The following is a 17405-nucleotide window of genomic DNA, read 5'->3' on the forward strand; positions in this document are numbered from 1 at the left end:
ACAGCTGCACCGTCGACAGCATCCTGACGGGTTGCATCACTGCCTGGTATGGAAACTACTCGGCCTCCGACCGCAAGGCACTACAGGGGGTAGTGCATATGGCCCAGTGCATCACCGGGGCCAAGCTTCCAGCCATCCAGGACCTCTATACCAGGCGGTGTCAGAGGAAGGCCCTAAAAAGAGTCCAGCCACCCTAGTCATAGACTTTTCTCTCTGCTACTGCACGGCATGCAGTACCGGAGCGCCAAGTCTAGGTCCAAGAGGCTTCTAAACAGCTTCTACCCCCAAGCCATAAGACTCCTGAACAGCTAGTCAAATGGCTACCCAGACTTTTGCATTGTTCCCCCGTCCCTTTTGCATTTCACTGTATTCGGCGCATGTGACAAATCAATTTGATTTGATTTATAGCTTCCCAACAAAAAAGCTTAACATACACTTTTACAGACACATACTTAAACTGCTTACTTCATCTTCACTCGCACACTTTTTGCATTCCGAGGAGAACTGTTGACACATCATTCATCATAGAAAAGGATATGCATAAGTAACCTGCTGCATCTTTCCTCATTCAAAATCTACTTGATCATTTAGGACTCAAATATAGGCGAGTCGATATCCAAATGAAATCAACACATCCCGGGGGGGTTTTTGCGCATCACTCCCCCCCCCCCCCCCAAAAAAAAAAAAAAAAGTGCCAAAGAAAAGCTTTTAACACGCCTGTTCACAGCCACTCAGCAAAAAGTGTGATGTTGGCTTAGTCTCTCCTGTCTGGAGACTGGAGAGTGTCACCACTGTCCTCTAGCTGAACTCTGTATATAACGTTCCTGTATTATGCTTTTTAAATCTATCTATTCAAACACGTTCTTTAGTAATTGTATATTTACAGTTAAGCCGGTGGTGCATCAACTGGCTAGGTTGTTTAGGGCTGGTTGCTTATTCCTAAATTCATTTTTTAAGTATCAATGTTTGCTGAGTTGCACCTCTGCAGCATTATACAGTATTTGGATAAGCTGTTTGAGGCCCATGCCTTCTGTATTGCATGGTTAGTAAATGTTTGTGTGTGTGTTGAAGATTGTGATGCCACAGTATGTGTATAAACCCTGGGTCATATACATTCAGTGGCCAATTTATTAGCTACATCAATCTGTACCCGGTCTGACCCCCCCTTTGCCTCCAGAACAGTCTGAATTCTTCTAGGAGTGGACACATTGCTCATTTGGCCTAATGTGTGCCAGGAAATCATTCCCTACACCATTACGCCACCAGGCAGGATGGGGCCATGGACTCATGCTGCTTATGCCAAATCCTGACTCTGCCATCAGCATGACTCGAGGAACTCGGATTTGTTGGCCCAGTCGACATTTTTCCACTCAATTGTGTTGGTGATTGCGTGCCTGCTGGACTCCCTTCCTCTTGTTTTTAGCTGATATGAGTGGAACCCGGTGTGGTCGTCTGCTGCAATAGCCCATCCGTGACAAGGACTGACTAGTTATGCATTCCGAGATGCCGTTCTGCACACCACTGTACTGCGTCGTTATTTGCCTGTTTGTGGCCGCTGACTGAATGTTTTTTGTTTGTCGCACCATTCTTGGTAAACCCTAGACTGTCATGTGTGAAAAGCCCAGGAGGCCGGTCGTTTCTGAGATACTGGACCCGGCGTGCCTGGCACCGTCAACCATACCACGCTCAAAGTCGCTTAGATCACACGTTTTGCCCATTCTAACATTCAATCATACAGTAACTGGATGCCTGTCTGCCTGCTTTATTTAGCAAGCCATGGCCACGTGACTTACTCTCTGCAGGAGAAAAACATTTTTGTGAACGGGGTGGTGTACCTAATAAACTGTCCACTGAGTGTATTTGTTAGGCACCAAATGGACTGAAACAGGGATGTACTACCTGGACTTGTCCAATAAGAAACTCTCTTGTCCCCCCCCCCCCTGCAAAACATTTTGAAACCTTTTCCATTATGTGCCCTAATGACTACGACCCTGCTGTCTGTGCCTTCCAGGTGGCTGGTATGTGTACCAGCAGAGGAATGAGGTGCACAACAACTGTGGCATAGAGATCTACTACCAGACAGACATGCAGACAACCCACGACAACATGCTGCTGGAGCTCTTCTGCCAGATCATCTCTGAGCCTTGCTTCAACACACTGCGCACCAAGGAACAGTTGGGTAAGACCACACACTCAAGTGGAGACTGGTACCTTGTAAAGTACTCAAACACAGTTGAACTCAAAACCCTGCAGTGAAAAGGGGACAGTAGACTGCGTGCAGTTAAACATAAACACTTTCCAGAATTTACAGTGAATTGTTTGACTTTCACTCTCCTCAGGGTACATAGTGTTTAGCGGTCCGCGGCGCGCTAACGGGGTCCAGGGCCTGCGCTTCATCATCCAGTCGGAGAAGGCCCCCCACTACCTGGAGAGCCGGGTGGAGGCGTTCCTAAAAGCCATGGAGATGTCTGTGGAGGAAATGAACGACGAGGCCTTCCAGAAACACATCCAGGCCCTGGCCATCCGCCGCCTGGACAAGCCCAAGAAGCTGGCCGCCGAGTGCGCCAAGTACTGGGGGGAGATCATCTCTCAGCAGTACAACTTCGACAGAGGTGAGCATGTGCAGACACAATGAGCAACACGCACATACACACCTCGTCCTTTACCTGGGCTGGAGGCCTAAGAGCTTTTTACAAGTGATATCTGTGGGGAGGTTGCGGAGTTAGTGTCAACTAAATGGGTATTCCTCCTGATCCTCATAACTGCTAGGAGACCTTGTTATATGAATAGGTGTTTTGAATGAAATATGCATGTATTTATATTTACATTTTTATATTGACATTCTGGAGGATCCCCGAGGGAAAGAAAGGTTGTTTTCGCTGCAGAAATTAGCAACGATTAGGCCCCAGAATAAACTCCTGGAGCACACCTCGCCCAAGCAGCGATCTCCTGAGTGCTGTTATGGATTGTAATGGGCTGATTTGCTGGTAATCTGCCGTAAACCTCGATCCAGAACTCTTAGTAGGGAGAAGTGATGAAAACCATGTTCTCATTGTTAGAGGGAAGCAGGAAGACAGGGCAGCAACCGTCAACACTAATGTCATGATAGAAAGTGGAGCATTGTACAGTAGGGGTGGCTGGTGACCCTGTAGGGCCTTGGTCACCAACCGGTCGATCACTGTCAATCTTCAAGGCATTGCTAGTCACAACATTCCTGTAGAAAAGCCCACGATAAATGCTTGCACTCCTTTTATTTAAAGAAAATTGTGTTGCGCAGTTGGCGGTAGGTGCACTTGATTCAGAAGCCCTGCGCACCGGTCGGTATTTTTGAACATTTTCACAGAGTTTGTCTCCGCCTACCCGGTAAATCGGAAGATCTGTGGCTAAATCGAGTGCTTCTACTGCTCAAATCACCGTGCCTACAGCGTCCAGCAAAGTTTGATACTAGCCTACATGAGATTTCTTAACTTTTAAAAACCATGATCGGAGAGAGACTGTCAAAGAATATAGCAAAGAGCTGCTGTTTTTTTGAGTGAGTACATGATTAAGTTTTAGTTTTTATTCCACACTATTCTAAAACACGCTTCTCCGTACTACCACTCGCGCTGCAGCCGCAAGTGTATCGATAGCCCTGCGTTTTTATTATTACTAGCAGCTCGTCGTGTCTATTTTAAAATGTAGGAATATTTCACTTTCTCTGGTCATAGGAACAACATGAATTTGTGCATGACTGCGGCAGATATTGTGCGACTCGAGTTTCGCCATCAGGTGGAAGACGGTCCACTCTCTCTGGTTAGTCTCAGTGGAAGAAAGGAAGGAGAGAGCAGGTACCGTGAGAGGCTGACCCTCTGCTGCTCTTTCCCTCCCTCGCCGAGACTAATGCCGTGTTCAAAACAACTGCTAACTTTAGACATCTCCAACTTCAGTGCGTTCAAGACAACTGGGAACTCTGTAAAAAAATGAGATCCGACTCTGGATTTTTTTGGGGAACGGTCATCCAACTCATGGTCATTTTAAGTCTGAAACTCATCTTTCGAGAGCTCTGACCTGAAGATCACTGACGTCATGATTTTACCTTGTTTTTTCCCCGAGTTCCCAGTTGTCTTGAAAGCACATGACCATCAGATGCAGGAACCATCAGTCCAGTAAAATAAAAAAGCAAATTATTAGCAAATTATTTAAATTTATGCTCAGCTGCGCCTCACAAGTGCTACACCAACTGATCGAGTTTGTCATCAAAGCTTGAGTTTTGAAATATACACTGAACAAAAATATGAACGCAACAATTTCAAAGATATTACTGAGTTAGTTCATATCAGGAAATCAGTCAACTGAAATAAATTCATTAGGCCCTAATCAATTGTTTCCACATGACTGGGAATACAGGTATGCATCTGTTGGTCACAGATAACTTTAAAAAAAAATGTGGGTGCGTGGATGAGAACCAGTCAGTATCTGGTGTGACCACCATTTGCATCATGACATCTCTTTTGCGTAGTTTGTTCAGTATAAAATGGTTTGAGAAGGTTTGAGAATATTGTCAGGCCAGGCATATAGCCAATATGCTGTGATAATGTATTAGGCCTACTGCACAAACATAATTTCTGCAGAACTGTTTTTATTTGGTTAAATTTAAGTAATGTTGAAAACAAATGAGCGGTAGATCCGGCTTTTTGACTACGAAAGTGAAATTACTAGGGACCTCATTATCACAATACTTAGGTGACGATACGATATGTATTGCAATTCGATACTGTGATTTTAGTGCGATTTCGATGTTCCAAACATATTGCTCACTATATGTCTGCTGCAGAGTGACGAGAGAGCCATGAGAAAAGAAAAGATGGAGAACAAGCTATGAAGGAAAAATACTGGAATTTTGGTGCAGGTACAGCCAACTAGCGCAAAAAATATTGCGGGATATCTCAAATCATCAACCGTTAGTCCAAAGTGTTTCCTGTTGTTTTCTAGATAACATTGAAGTGGCCTATCTGAAGACGTTGACGAAAGAAAACGTCATGCAGTTCTACCGGGTGAGTATAGTAGCTGCTCATCCATCTTCTGCATTCCGGTGTGTTCAATCTGTCCTCCCTGAAAGATGGCACCTTGTTTAATTTAGAACCCTCCACCACTCTTATCCACGTCCTGGTTCTATTCATAGCTGTGGAGGTTACACTGACACGGTATGCTGTGCTCACAGAATATCCACTCCTTAGAGGAGGAAGGGGAGGACCATCCTCAGTGAATTTCATACAAAAAAAAACAATTTGAAAAGTTATCCTTTTTAGATCAAACTATACTAAATATATTCACGCCACCAAATAATTGATTAAAAGGCACTGTTTTGCAATGAAGGTCTACAGTAGCCTCAACAGCACTCTGTAGGACAGCATCATGCCATGGTGTAGCCAGAGGACAGCTAGCTTCCGTCGTCCTCTGGGTACATTGACTTCATTATAAAACCTTGGAAGCTCATGGTTCTCACCCCCTTCTATAGACTTACACAGTAATTACGACAACTTCTGGAGGACGTCCTCCAACCTATCAGAGCTCTTGCAGCATGAACTGACATGTTGTCCACCCAATCAAAGAATCAGATAATGAATCTAGTACTGAACGCATAAGCTACAGCTAGCTAGCACTGCAGTGCATAAAATGTTAGTTGACTCAGAGAAAGACAATAGTAGAACTGTGGAACTAATTAATTTCCTCAAATGAATGAGAAGCAAGAGAGCTATATTTCTCTTTCACTTAGCTAGCAAATGCAGCTAGCTAGTTTAGTTAGCCTACTTAGTATCCCTCTGTTTGAGCAGGGTGTTTATGTTAGCTAGCTGGCTATGACTATCCAACACAACACTGGAACTCTTCCAAGTCAAGGTAAGCTTTTGGTTTTACTTATTTATTGCCACCGGGGCCCGCCGATGTAAGTTCTAAACTTCTTACTGACTCACTGTATCGGGGCGGCAGGTAGCCTAGTGGTTAGAGCGTTGGGCCAGTAACTGAAAGATTGCTGGATCAAATCGCCAAGCTGACAAGGTAAAAATCTGTCGTTCTGACCCAGAGCAAGTCACTTAACCCAATGCAACCTTGGCTGCTATGAAAGTGAACTGTGTTTACGTGTGATCAGTGGTGTATTCATTCTGCCGATTCTGTGGAAAACAGTTTCTTAAGCGGAAGCAAGCGGAACGAAACGGGGATAAACATACATGGATTTGTCCAATAGAAACTCTCGTTTGCAACTGTTAAACTAATGATTACACCCTAGATCAGCTAGATGCAGGCAAGAGTGTGCAAGACGGTATTGAATGTGTTACCTAAATTTTTTTCTCTCGACCTCTCGATATGTTGTAGCAACCTCATGATGGGTATAGGGAAATTGAGTATCATGTAGTAGCCTAAACCTATCACTTTTACATTGAACTGGGTGAATGTAATATGAATGACAGTCATCCAATACGCTGTAATAGAAATAAGGCCATGCTCTGACTGCCACTGATCCATAACAAGGGGGTGCGTCACCGTCAGGGTGGTGTTTCAAGAGGATAAGGGGACCAAGGATACCGAAGCAATGAAAGACTTCCCATATTTCTACCTCAGCAGAAGCAACACAGGCCCCATGCAGAATATTTTCATTGTGTAAAACATTTCACCATATCCCCCCCTTTCCACAGATTTATGACTGTGGAATCCACTTTGTTTCCGATGTAGAAGACTGGAAACTTTCTTCACCCCAATATAATAAATTTTTCGCAGACAGTGACCTTAACAGAGGCTTCAATTAAATTCTGTCTCTTCTCTCGGTGTCTCTATCTAACTCTTGTCTCTCTCTCTGTAGGATCTGTTGGCTGTGGATGCACCCAAGAGGCACAAAGTGTCTGTGCATGTCCTGTCTAGGGAGATGGACTCCTGTGAGTACTATACAAGTGATGGAGAGTTTTTGGCGGGATAGAAGTTTAGTTGTTTGTCAGTGTGAATGTGTTGCTTTGACTGTTTATAACAGTTGTTTAAATGTCTCTGTTCTTTGTTTAGGCCCAGTCGTGGGAGAGTTCCCTGCCCAGAATGACGTCAACCTGGTCCCTGCCCCCTCCTTGCCACAGGTAATGTAGTCACCCTTTTATAATACAGGAGGAGTGTGTGTCTGTGATAGAGAATTGGAAGAATTATGTGACTTTTTGGGTGATGTGTGTGTTAACGTCTGTAATATACTGACCTGTCCATCTGTGTACAGCCTACGTTGGTGCAGGACATGACTGAGTTCAAGAGGAGCCTTCCCCTCTTTCCCCTGGCCAAGCCCCACATCAACTTCATGGCTGCCAAACTGTGAGAACCGGGCAGAGCAGCCTGGGAGCACTGTGGTGGGGGGTGCCCTGCTCTGTCCCTCTACTCCCCCCCCCCCGAGGCGACAGGAGTCAGGAGAACACACTCATCTGACTAAGCCTGCATGTGTGTATGTTTGTGTATCTGTGTGTGTGGTAGTAGAGGTACTTGGAAATGTGTTTGATTCCCACAACTTGGCTGTGGATCTCATCATAGCTCCGTGTAAGAGTGGAGGTCACACAGTTTTAGTCTCATGGAAAACCCCACCAACACACATTCCCAACAATGTATAGAATGTTGAAGCAGGGCTCCTATTATAGAGGAATAGTAATAACTTAAAGAACCACAAGGCCGGGAACCCTGTAAACCAGTACAAGTACCCCTTGACACGTTATAATGGAAGTGTTTTTAGTTGATTTAGCCACAAGGACATGCTGCTGTGGTGAGAGTAAACTGTTGGTTAATGATGATTATGTGAAGCTTTTGAGGTTAGCTCTGCAAAGGGTGCACGTAATATCCTTTTATACACGCCGGACACGTACTTCTTTCTCTCTTATGTACTTGTGTGACGCATCAAGGCACAGTGACAACTCCCTGAATTGTTATCACAAAGACTGTGTTTAAGTAAGATGAATGTGCAACACACTATTTTGGACACCATTTCAGTTGATCAGCCTTATGGAAACGATTCTGTTTTAATCCATGATGTACAGGTTTTGAGATCTGACTCTATTTATTTTTTAAACTGGTAAAATGTCAGGGCCCATTTGGTGGAGAGGTGTCCATGAAGCTTTTCTTTTGAACTAGTGTTCTGTAGGGTTGTATTATCCAAGCATCATCTCAGGGTCCCTCTAATCTTTTGCTTTTTGCTTTTATTTGAGATTGAAGAAAAATAAACATATTTAAATGTCTGTCATTTATGTTAATTACTTGTTTGGAGTTATACATTTTTCTTTTTATAGCTTTTATGCTTGTTAATATTTTAATCTAAATTGTGTTTGACTAGTGATTTATTGCATAGGTCCCCCCCCCATCTTTCTCCATTTGAGACTAAGCTTGTACCTTTTAAACGGGGGGGGTGGTCTACTACCAATCTGGAGCAATAGAGATACAACTCTATGGCTGGATACACGTATCACAGCAGTGTCTGTGGACTTTGACAGTCAACCAACTGCACTTTGTCTCWGTGGGTCAGACTTGGATCAGGGGGGGTCATTGCAATTCTAAAGATGCTATCCTTCAGAAAAACAAAGGACTGTTAGAGAATGTCTGGTGGGGTAAACAGATTTTGTCTTTTCTCAGGACACCCTTTAACATAATCATATTTTGTCTGAAAGGTTTCAATAGAGGCCTATGTATGGAGGGTGAAGGTGTAGTCAGGCCTGTGTTTCTCAATATGCACTTCTCACTAAGCAATAAACTGGGGAACCTGAGAGTAGTGTGGCTTTAAACACACTAATGGCCTCTGTACTGTTATGTAGAAGTGGGGGACACTGCATTCTTGAGTCCTTGCTCTCATCCAGCCTAAAAATGGACACTGAAAGGTGGAACTGCCATGTGATGCATGGATAGTACTCATGTCAGTGCCTATACCATGGCTTAGTCTCTCAGGTGATAACAAGCCTTGTGAAGTCAAACCATCGCTGGCACCACAACCACTCTTTGATACAGCAAATGTCYTCTCCCATATCAACTAACGTTAATGTAATGTGTTTTACCACTAGGTAGAAACTGGCATTTCTTATGGATTTATGTTCAAACTGAACCCAAAGGTGTTTTTTCTACAGGAAGTACAGCTGTATACTGACATATACCGAACATTCCCTTGAATTCCACTGGTTTGGGTTCAGTGCTTAGCAGTGTTCACCCTACAATGGTAGGGACCAATAATTGACCTGCAGTCAGTGTTCCTTTGGTAGGAATAACAGTCTCTTGCAACTAGTAGTCATTGCTTGCTAATGTAATGTATTTAGGGAGTAACAAACCAGTTTATCCTCAATAGTTTCCATAAGTAATCCGTATCCACTCGAATGGGAATAACTGCACGTTCATTTTGCGAAACTGGGTTGCATTCATTAGGCACCAAACTGACAACCTGAACTTGTCTGATAAATGCTTGTTTTGATATGGTGTGCCCTACTGAATACCAGCCAGATCAAATGGAGGTTCAGTGAGACTGTCAGTGGACACTGCTGTAAATTGGCTGGTTGAGTTACTGCAGACATGTTCAGGGCTCAGTAATGCATGAGTTTATTTCCTCCTGTGTTTATCTAATAAATCACTGTATACTGGAACAAATAGTTGTCTGTTATTAAAAATGTTAACACAGGATTTGTATCCCAGATATAGCTGCCTCCGAAGAGCGCACACTACTAGTATTACAAAATTATATAATCAACRGAAAGTGTTATCTTTCAGCAATATACTATGAAATGTGGTTCCTTCAAGCTGTTTTACAGCCATAGTAGCTCCTTGTTCATGTCTATGGAATTTGGATTGAATCTGTCCTACAGTGTGCATCTGGACCTTAGAATAAACTCAACACATCCACTTCAAGGTTAGAAAAAATACATTTATAATTGACCATGAAACTATAAAATCTACTTCAAAGTCACCCTTTTGGCATAATACATTTTCTTTACAGTGAATTTAAAAGCTGAGATTACATCCATCTACCATGCTAAATTAATATTCTAGTGGTTGGTTTATGGCATGCCTTTTTCACACCATTAGATTTCTTAAGGAGTGGGGTAGTTCCACTCACATTTTTTGTTTATTAGACAAGATAGATGGCGAGTTGCTACAAATAGCAGTGGACCAGATTCAAACCCATGGTGTATGTGTTCCGGAGACAGCAGCTTACCCCACCTGTATACTGGTTCTATATAGTTGTAACCCATTCTGTGACTGCCTTGAGGCAAATGCAAGGAATTATTTGTGGCAAATCATGTGATTTGGGTTAAAAGATACGAGTCAATCACGCCTTCATTCAATAGACAGCTTGCACATCGAATTCGCTCTCATCCCATGAGTTGAAGACATCTGTGCATTTCATAAGAAAAATAATTGAAGTGAGCTGTAGGGTTATAGATGCATGAAAAAAAATCTCTTACAGAGTAACTAAATCTACCAACAGAATTAATGGGAACACTTCGAGGCATAAGAGTAAAAAACACCCTCAAAGGTTTCATCCGATGCAGAAGTGAAATATGTACAATCACACTTTCATGAGGTTTGTACTATGCTTCTAAAATAGATGAATGATGCCTATGCATTTTCACCAACGGAAACATGAGTGGCAACAATGTCTGAAGGGAGCATGTAAGATCTTCCTTCAAATAATCATCTCTTAGTGATAAAGATACTTTATTCTTATTTCTCTGAAAACACAGGAAAGCAATATTCCTCATTAAACCCTTCACATTGGCAAACAGAATTTCCAAAATTATTTATAAAACTTTCCTGCCTAATAATTACACCTGTCCCAGATTTCTTAAAATAAGCAAGCACTGGTTATGTAAAAAAAAATATACTGCAATGCGGCAGTCACAAAAACACAAGTCACATTCCTGTGTGCAATATGCATGAGTGTGTGTGTGCGCGCGCATGTCTGTATAAGTCTACGTGTTTTAAAAACGCAATAGGTCATACAGCACAAATGTCAGCAGCATAGGACAAGGACTCCGCTGAGAGCAGAAACAGAATGTGAGGTGAGGCGAGGCTGCTCGGAGGGGTACAAGAGGTAGGGGGCACCAATGATCCCTGTGTCTGTCAGACAGTATTCCTGCTCAGAGTTCACTGTTCCGCTCCATCCACTCCCCCTGTGTGTCAGTGTGTCTGTCTGTCTGTCCAGGCCTCCTCTGCCTCGGGGAAGTTGAGGATCTTGCGGTGGGCTTGCCTCTGGTACTGCTGCTGTTTGAAGTACACCTTAAACGCTCCCTTGACGGCCACAAATGCAATCCCACCCTGCAGACAGGACACAAAGAACAAAAGGTCAGGGTGGGGGATGATGGGAGTCTTGAGGCCCGTGGGCATCCTAGAGCAAAACAAGTATGTGTTTGTGAGTCTCTCACCATTCCACAAAGGGGTCGTATTAGTGTGTAGTCCAAACTGTTCGGACGCTACAGACAAGTCCCAAGATGCTTCGGAGAGTCGTAGAGCCAAACGGAGAACACAATCGTGTTCGTGAGGTGTCATAACAGTTTGAAGATTTTGTGAAGACCGATTTTCATGATGTCTCATGGTCTGACAAACACCGCTCTAGCTCTGTCACCTTTCACCACAGATGCGGAAGTGCGACACAGGCGGATGCAGTGGATTGAGATACATCTCTAGCTTAAACTGGCGGGGATTTTTATTTATTTATGCTAATTCGATTTCTGCAAGTGCACAGACATCAACCGTAGGAGGTTAAAGGGAACCTGATTGTGTGGGGCAGAGGAAACGGAATGTCCAGAAGGGGAAGCGCAGGTCAGATAACAGACAAGCCCTACCACTTTGGTTACTTGGCTGTAAGCGCACTCTCAGGTGTGTGTGTCTAAAACAAGGGTATTCAACTGGGGGTGCTGCAGGGGGTCCGTAAAAATATAAAACGCAACATTCAAAGATTTTACTGAGTTACATTTCATATAAGGAAATCAGTCAATTGAAATGAATTAATTAGGCCCTAATCCATGGATTTCACATGCATGGGCAGGGGAGCAGCCATGGGTGGGCCTGGGAAGGCATTGGCCCACCCACTGGGGAGCCAGGGCCAGTCAATCAGATTGAGTTTTTCCACACAAAAGGGCTTTATTACAGACAGAAATACTCCTCAGCACCCCCACCCCCCCAGACGATCCAACAAGGGGTAAAAGCCGGATGTGGAAGTCCTAGGCTGGCGTGGTTACACGTGGTCTGCGGTTGTGAGGCCGGTTGGACGTACTGCAAAATTCTCTAAAACGACGTTGGAGACAGCTTAGAGAAATTAACATTCAATTATCTGGCAACAGCTCTGGTGGTCATTCCTGCGGTCAGCATGCCAATTGCACACTCCCTCAAAACGTGGGACATCTGTGGCATTGTGTTGTGTGACAAAACTGAACATTTTAGAGTGGCCTGTTATTGTCCCCAGCACAAGGTGCACATATGTAATAATCATGCTGTTTAATCAGCTTCTTGATATGTCACACCTGTTAGGTGGATGGATTATTTTGGCAAAGAATAAATGCTCACTAACAGGGATGTAAAGAAATTTGTGCACAACATTTCGGGGATTTTTTTTATTTCAGCTCATGAAACATGGGACCAACTCTTTACATGTTGGACCCATTCATATATTTTTATTCAGTGTATATAAAAAGTTATTTTTGGTAAGAATATTGCTAGCAACAGAATAAACTAATTTTGAATTACATACCTACAGTAGAAGAGGAGAATATAATTTCTAATGATGTCAACTTCATTTCTAATATTGAGCAAATTACACTCATTGGACGCAAATCAACTTTGAGAAAGCACCCGTGGATAGSCTATCAGTATGGCAATTCCCGCTGGCTGCTGGTAAGCTTTCTTGACTTGGACACACATTTTTGCCAACACATGGCTAACCTTTGTTTAACAAGCTAAACAGCTGCTCTTAGCAAAAATGTGTTTGGAGTTCCCTTTCTAGTTAATAGGCTGTGTTACAGTTTACACTTCCTCTTCCAATTATAATGTGGGGACATCTGCCAAATCTATGCATTTTAAAATGTCCATTACTTCTCCTTGCCATTATCATTCACGTGATAAGATGTGGGAAAAACTTTTTTTGCTYACGTATGATGGGGGTCCCTGTCTCGCCGGTTTGCATTGGAGGGGGTCCCTCGGCAAGTAAAGGTTGAAGACCCCTGGTCTAAAATCATGAGTTCTAGAATAAAACTAGGGGAGTTCCCCTTGGCTGAGGAATAGTTACCTCTCAGAATGGGCCAGAAGGAGGGAGGAGATAGTATAGGTACAGTGCATTCGGAAAGTATTCAGACCCCTCGACTTTTTCCACATTTCGTTACGTTACAGCCTTATTAAAAAATTGATACACAACCCCCCCCTCATCAATCTACACACAATACCCCATAATAACAAAAACAGGTGTATTTTTTTTGGCAAATGTATTAAAAATAAAAAGCTGAAATATCACATTTACATAAGTGTTCAGACCCTTTACTCAGTACTTTGTTGAAGCACCTTTGGCAGCGATTACAGCCTCGAATCTTCTTGGGTATGACGCTACAAGCTAGGCATACCTGTATTTGGAAAGACTAGCAGAAACCCCAGAGATGTTCGATCGGGTTCAAGTCCGGGCTCTGGCTGGGCCACTCAAGGACATTGAGACTTGTCCCGAAGCCACTCCTGCGTTGTCTTGGCTTTGTGCTTAGGGCCCCAGTCTGAGGTCCTGAGTGCTCTGGAGCAGGTTTTCATCAAGGGTCTATCTGTACTTTGCTCCATTAATCTTTCCCTCGATCCTGACTAGTCTCCCAGTGCCTGCCGCTGAAAAACATCCTCCACAGCATGATGCTGCCACCACCATTCTTCACCGTAGGGATGGTGCCAGGTTTCCTTCAGACATGACGCTTGGCATTCAAGCCAAAGTGTTCAATCTTGATTTCATCAGACCTGAGAATTTTGTTTCTCATGGTATGGCCACTCTACCATAAAGCCCTGATTGGTGGAGTGCTGCAGAGATGGTTGTCCTTCTGGAAGGTTCTCCCATCTCCACGAGGAACTCTGGAGCTCTGTCAGAGTGACCATCGGGTTCTCTTGGTCACCTCCCTCACCAAGGCCCTTCTCCCCCGATTGCTCAGTTTGGCCAGCTCTAGGAAAAGTCTTGGGGGTTCCAAACTTCTTCCATTTAACAATGATAGAGGCCACTGTGTTCTTGGGGACCTTCAATGCTGCAGACAATTTTTGGTACCCTTCCCCAGATCTGTGCCTCGACACAATCCTGTCTCGGAGCTCTACGGACAATTCCTTCGACCTCATGGCTTGGTTTTTTCTCTGACATGCACGGTGGACAGGTGTGTATGCCTTTCCAAATCATGTAAGATCAATTGAATTTACCATAAGTGGACTCCAATCAAGTTGTAGAAACATCTCAAGGATGATCAATGGAAACAGAATGCACCTGAGCTCAATAGCAAAGTGTCTGAATACTTATGTAAATAAGATTCGTTTTTTTATAAATGTGAGAAAAACTATTTTAATAACCTCTTGTTTTCGTTTTGTCATTATGGGGTATTGTGTGTAGATTGATGAGGTCAATGTTTTATTTAATACATTTTAGAATAAGGCTGTAACGTAACAAAATGTGAAAAAAGCAAGGGGTCTGAATACTTTCCGAATGCACTGTATAGCCATTGCAAAAACCCTGCAACCACTAAATAGGGGGAATATGTGTTCAAGACTACAATGGCCCAAACCCAGGCCCACAGTCTGTCTTTGTGTATGACTGACATGACACAGAGGTTTGTTTTTGTTACCCACCAGGATGGTCCTCTGCAGGTTGGAGTTGACGCTGCTGAACATGAGCTTGCCTACGATGGTGGCGATGGTGGGAAAGACCAGGGCGCCACATAGGATTCTGGTGGCTGACACGTGGTCCGCCAAGGGGCTGGCCTCCGCCGGGATACGAGGCACTGGACACCCAATCCCTGAGAGAGACCAAGAGGGGGCAGGGTAAGGATGGGGTTTGGTGCATTGTGGGTGTTGATGTTGAGCCAATACATATTCACACAGCTAGATATGCCGCACAATACACACAAAAGCACATTCATCAATTGATGAGAAGGGGGAGGGGAAAGCATGCCAGCCAGTGAGTAATACAGTATATGCATCAGTCTGTACCAGTTTGAGTTGGTATCTTTAGTTCGGGCAGCCGACTGGGGTAGAGGAGTACACAAGCTTTTGCCCAGCAAGCTGAGCCTGGAGAGAGAAAAGGTTGTCGGTTTCTCCCCGCATCAATCACTACCTTCATGAGATCAGTGGGAACCCCCCCCCCTCTACTGGACCTACACACCACCACCACCAACGGACGGACCACCTCGTAGCGCTCTTTTATCCCCAACAAACACTGCGCACACCCTGGGAAAGCCACCGTGTTCACACTAAATAAATGAGCAGACATTTTTCATGCGCACAAAAAGCTTATTTCTCAATGTTGTGCACAAAATTGATTTACAGTCTATCACAGGTAGCATCATCTATCAAGATCTTTATCACCCACTCTTCATCACACACACACACACACACACACACACACACACACACACAATGAATAAGCTTAACTCCAGCCATTTTAGTATAACTGGTGTTGCGGAACGTTGGGCACCCCTACCAATGTGTCCTTTCTGACCTGGGAAGATGCTGTTGAGGATCTGCAGCTTGTTGGAATACTTCCTCCAGAAGCGCAGCACGTAGTCCTCCCAGCGGATCATCTTCCCCAGGATCAGCATGACGGGGATGGTGGGCAGGCCGATGAGCAGGAACAAGGGGTCTGCCCGCTCCATCACGTCCAGGCCCTCCTTATGGCCCACCACCTGGGCACAGGGACAGAGGGGACACCATGGTCAAGATTGATAGATTAACGATAAGAGTGCGTCCGAAATGGCAACCTTATGTAATGCACTGCCATTTCAAAAAGCAGCCGTAATCTGTAAATAAACACAGCCGTGTGTGTTTTTATTTTTGTTTCTTGTTATTGTCTCACCTGCATGACAGTGYCGGCCCCGTAGGTGACAGCAGTCCAGTAAATGGAGCCCACCATGATGCCAGCGGCGGTGAAGGGACAGGCCTTGGAGATTAGCCGGTCCGCCAGGTCTAGCACATACACCACCGGCCCTGGAGGGATACAGACAGATAGTGTCTGTTACCGATTGTAAAAACAGGGTTGGGAAGGGTGTTGTCCTCTCTGTGGCCTGGGTCATATTCATTAGGGCACACCGTAGTGTCGGTTTTCAATCACGGGCCATTTGTGTTATTTCGGTTCTGTTTTTACAGTGAAAAAGGGCAAAACAGAGCCTGTCTAGAACTCTACAAATAGCTCATGCTGAGGTGGAGTAAAGTAGAGTCCCTAACAGACGGCAGTTTGTGATTGTCTCTCCAGCAGGGGTCATAAGATGACTGCTCTCCTGGTGGTACTGTAGAATGCTTAGTGTACCAGGGGTGTCAGTCATTCCATGGATGCCCTAGTGTCTGCTGTTTTTTTCTTTCAATTAAGACCTAGACTAGGGAATCCCAAACGTTTACACTCCGGCCCCCCTTCAAGCATTGGGGAACATCCCGCTCCCCCCCTACACGCACGTCCATTTCTATGGGCACAAGCACTGTTCACACCCTTCTTGTTGGCAGAGAGAACATTTTGCAGGTTTAAAGCTTATTTCCTGCAATTCTACACATTTTGTCACGGGGAGCAGAGAACATTTGCCGTTTTAAAGCTAATTWTGTCGCAATTCTATACATTTTGCAATGTCTCATGTGTATTCGTGTGATATTTGATAGATTTTGTTGTAATGTTTGAAGCTATGGCCTCAATTTTTTTTTTTAGCTGACATGGGTTAGTTGATCTGAACATTTCTAACAAGTTATAATAGCTCTCTAAAAAGGTATGTAATGACTGACATGACAGGAGGAAAACTGATGCACTACCCAATTTTGAAATTGCGCGCCCCAGTTTGGCCGCCACTGACCGAGACAACCAGGTGAGGAGAGCGCCTTACTAAATCACTGACCTGAATTCATCAATCAAGTACCAGGGAGGAGTGCAAACACTCGACCCTCTGTGGAATGAATTTGACACCTGTGGCATACACCATCCACCCTACTCGCTGACCCTAACCCGTGTCCTAAATACAATGAACGTAGCCCTACTTGAAGTACAAATGAGAAAGTGATGTCTTCAGCAATGAGGAAAAACACATAATACACATACGCTACATGGTCAAAGGTATGTGGACGCCTGCTCGTCCAACATCTCATTCCAAATATCATTGGGCATTAATATGGAGTTTGCTGCCCTTTGCTGCTATAACAGCCTCCACCCTTCTGGGAAGGTTTCCACTAGATGTTGGAACATTGCT

General features: G+C 44.2%; 2 protein-coding genes across 7 annotated transcripts in view; one reads left to right on the forward strand and one right to left on the reverse strand.

Moving 5' to 3' along the window:
- Positions 1-8228, forward strand: part of LOC111951795 (insulin-degrading enzyme) — a 41099-nt gene extending 32871 nt beyond the window's left edge. Inside the window, exons 20-25 of the mRNA XM_070434880.1 lie at positions 2012-2179; positions 2340-2612; positions 4972-5033; positions 6836-6908; positions 7030-7097; positions 7229-8228. Coding sequence (XP_070290981.1) covers positions 2012-2179; positions 2340-2612; positions 4972-5033; positions 6836-6908; positions 7030-7097; positions 7229-7324 — 740 coding nt within the window. The 3' untranslated portion in view covers positions 7325-8228. The remainder of the gene's footprint in view (positions 1-2011; positions 2180-2339; positions 2613-4971; positions 5034-6835; positions 6909-7029; positions 7098-7228) is intronic.
- Positions 8229-9868: 1640 nt separating this feature from the next.
- The window catches only part of marchf5 (membrane-associated ring finger (C3HC4) 5), a 47951-nt gene continuing 40414 nt past the window's right edge, over positions 9869-17405 (reverse strand). For 3 of the 6 annotated variants that reach the window (XM_023970015.2, XM_023970018.1, XM_023970019.2), the window contains exons 3-7: positions 16037-16167; positions 15665-15866; positions 15175-15252; positions 14815-14981; positions 9869-11283 (exon numbers count right to left, since the gene is read on the reverse strand). In XM_023970015.2, coding sequence (XP_023825783.1) covers positions 11146-11283; positions 14815-14981; positions 15175-15252; positions 15665-15866; positions 16037-16167 — 716 coding nt within the window. In that variant the 3' untranslated portion in view covers positions 9869-11145. The remainder of the gene's footprint in view (positions 11284-14814; positions 14982-15174; positions 15253-15664; positions 15867-16036; positions 16168-17405) is intronic. The other 3 variants (XM_023970017.2, XM_023970021.2, XM_023970020.2) reach the window with 3 other exon arrangements.

Source organism: Salvelinus sp. IW2-2015, linkage group LG25 (genome assembly GCF_002910315.2).
Source record: "Salvelinus sp. IW2-2015 linkage group LG25, ASM291031v2, whole genome shotgun sequence".
NCBI lineage: Eukaryota > Metazoa > Chordata > Actinopteri > Salmoniformes > Salmonidae > Salvelinus > Salvelinus sp. IW2-2015.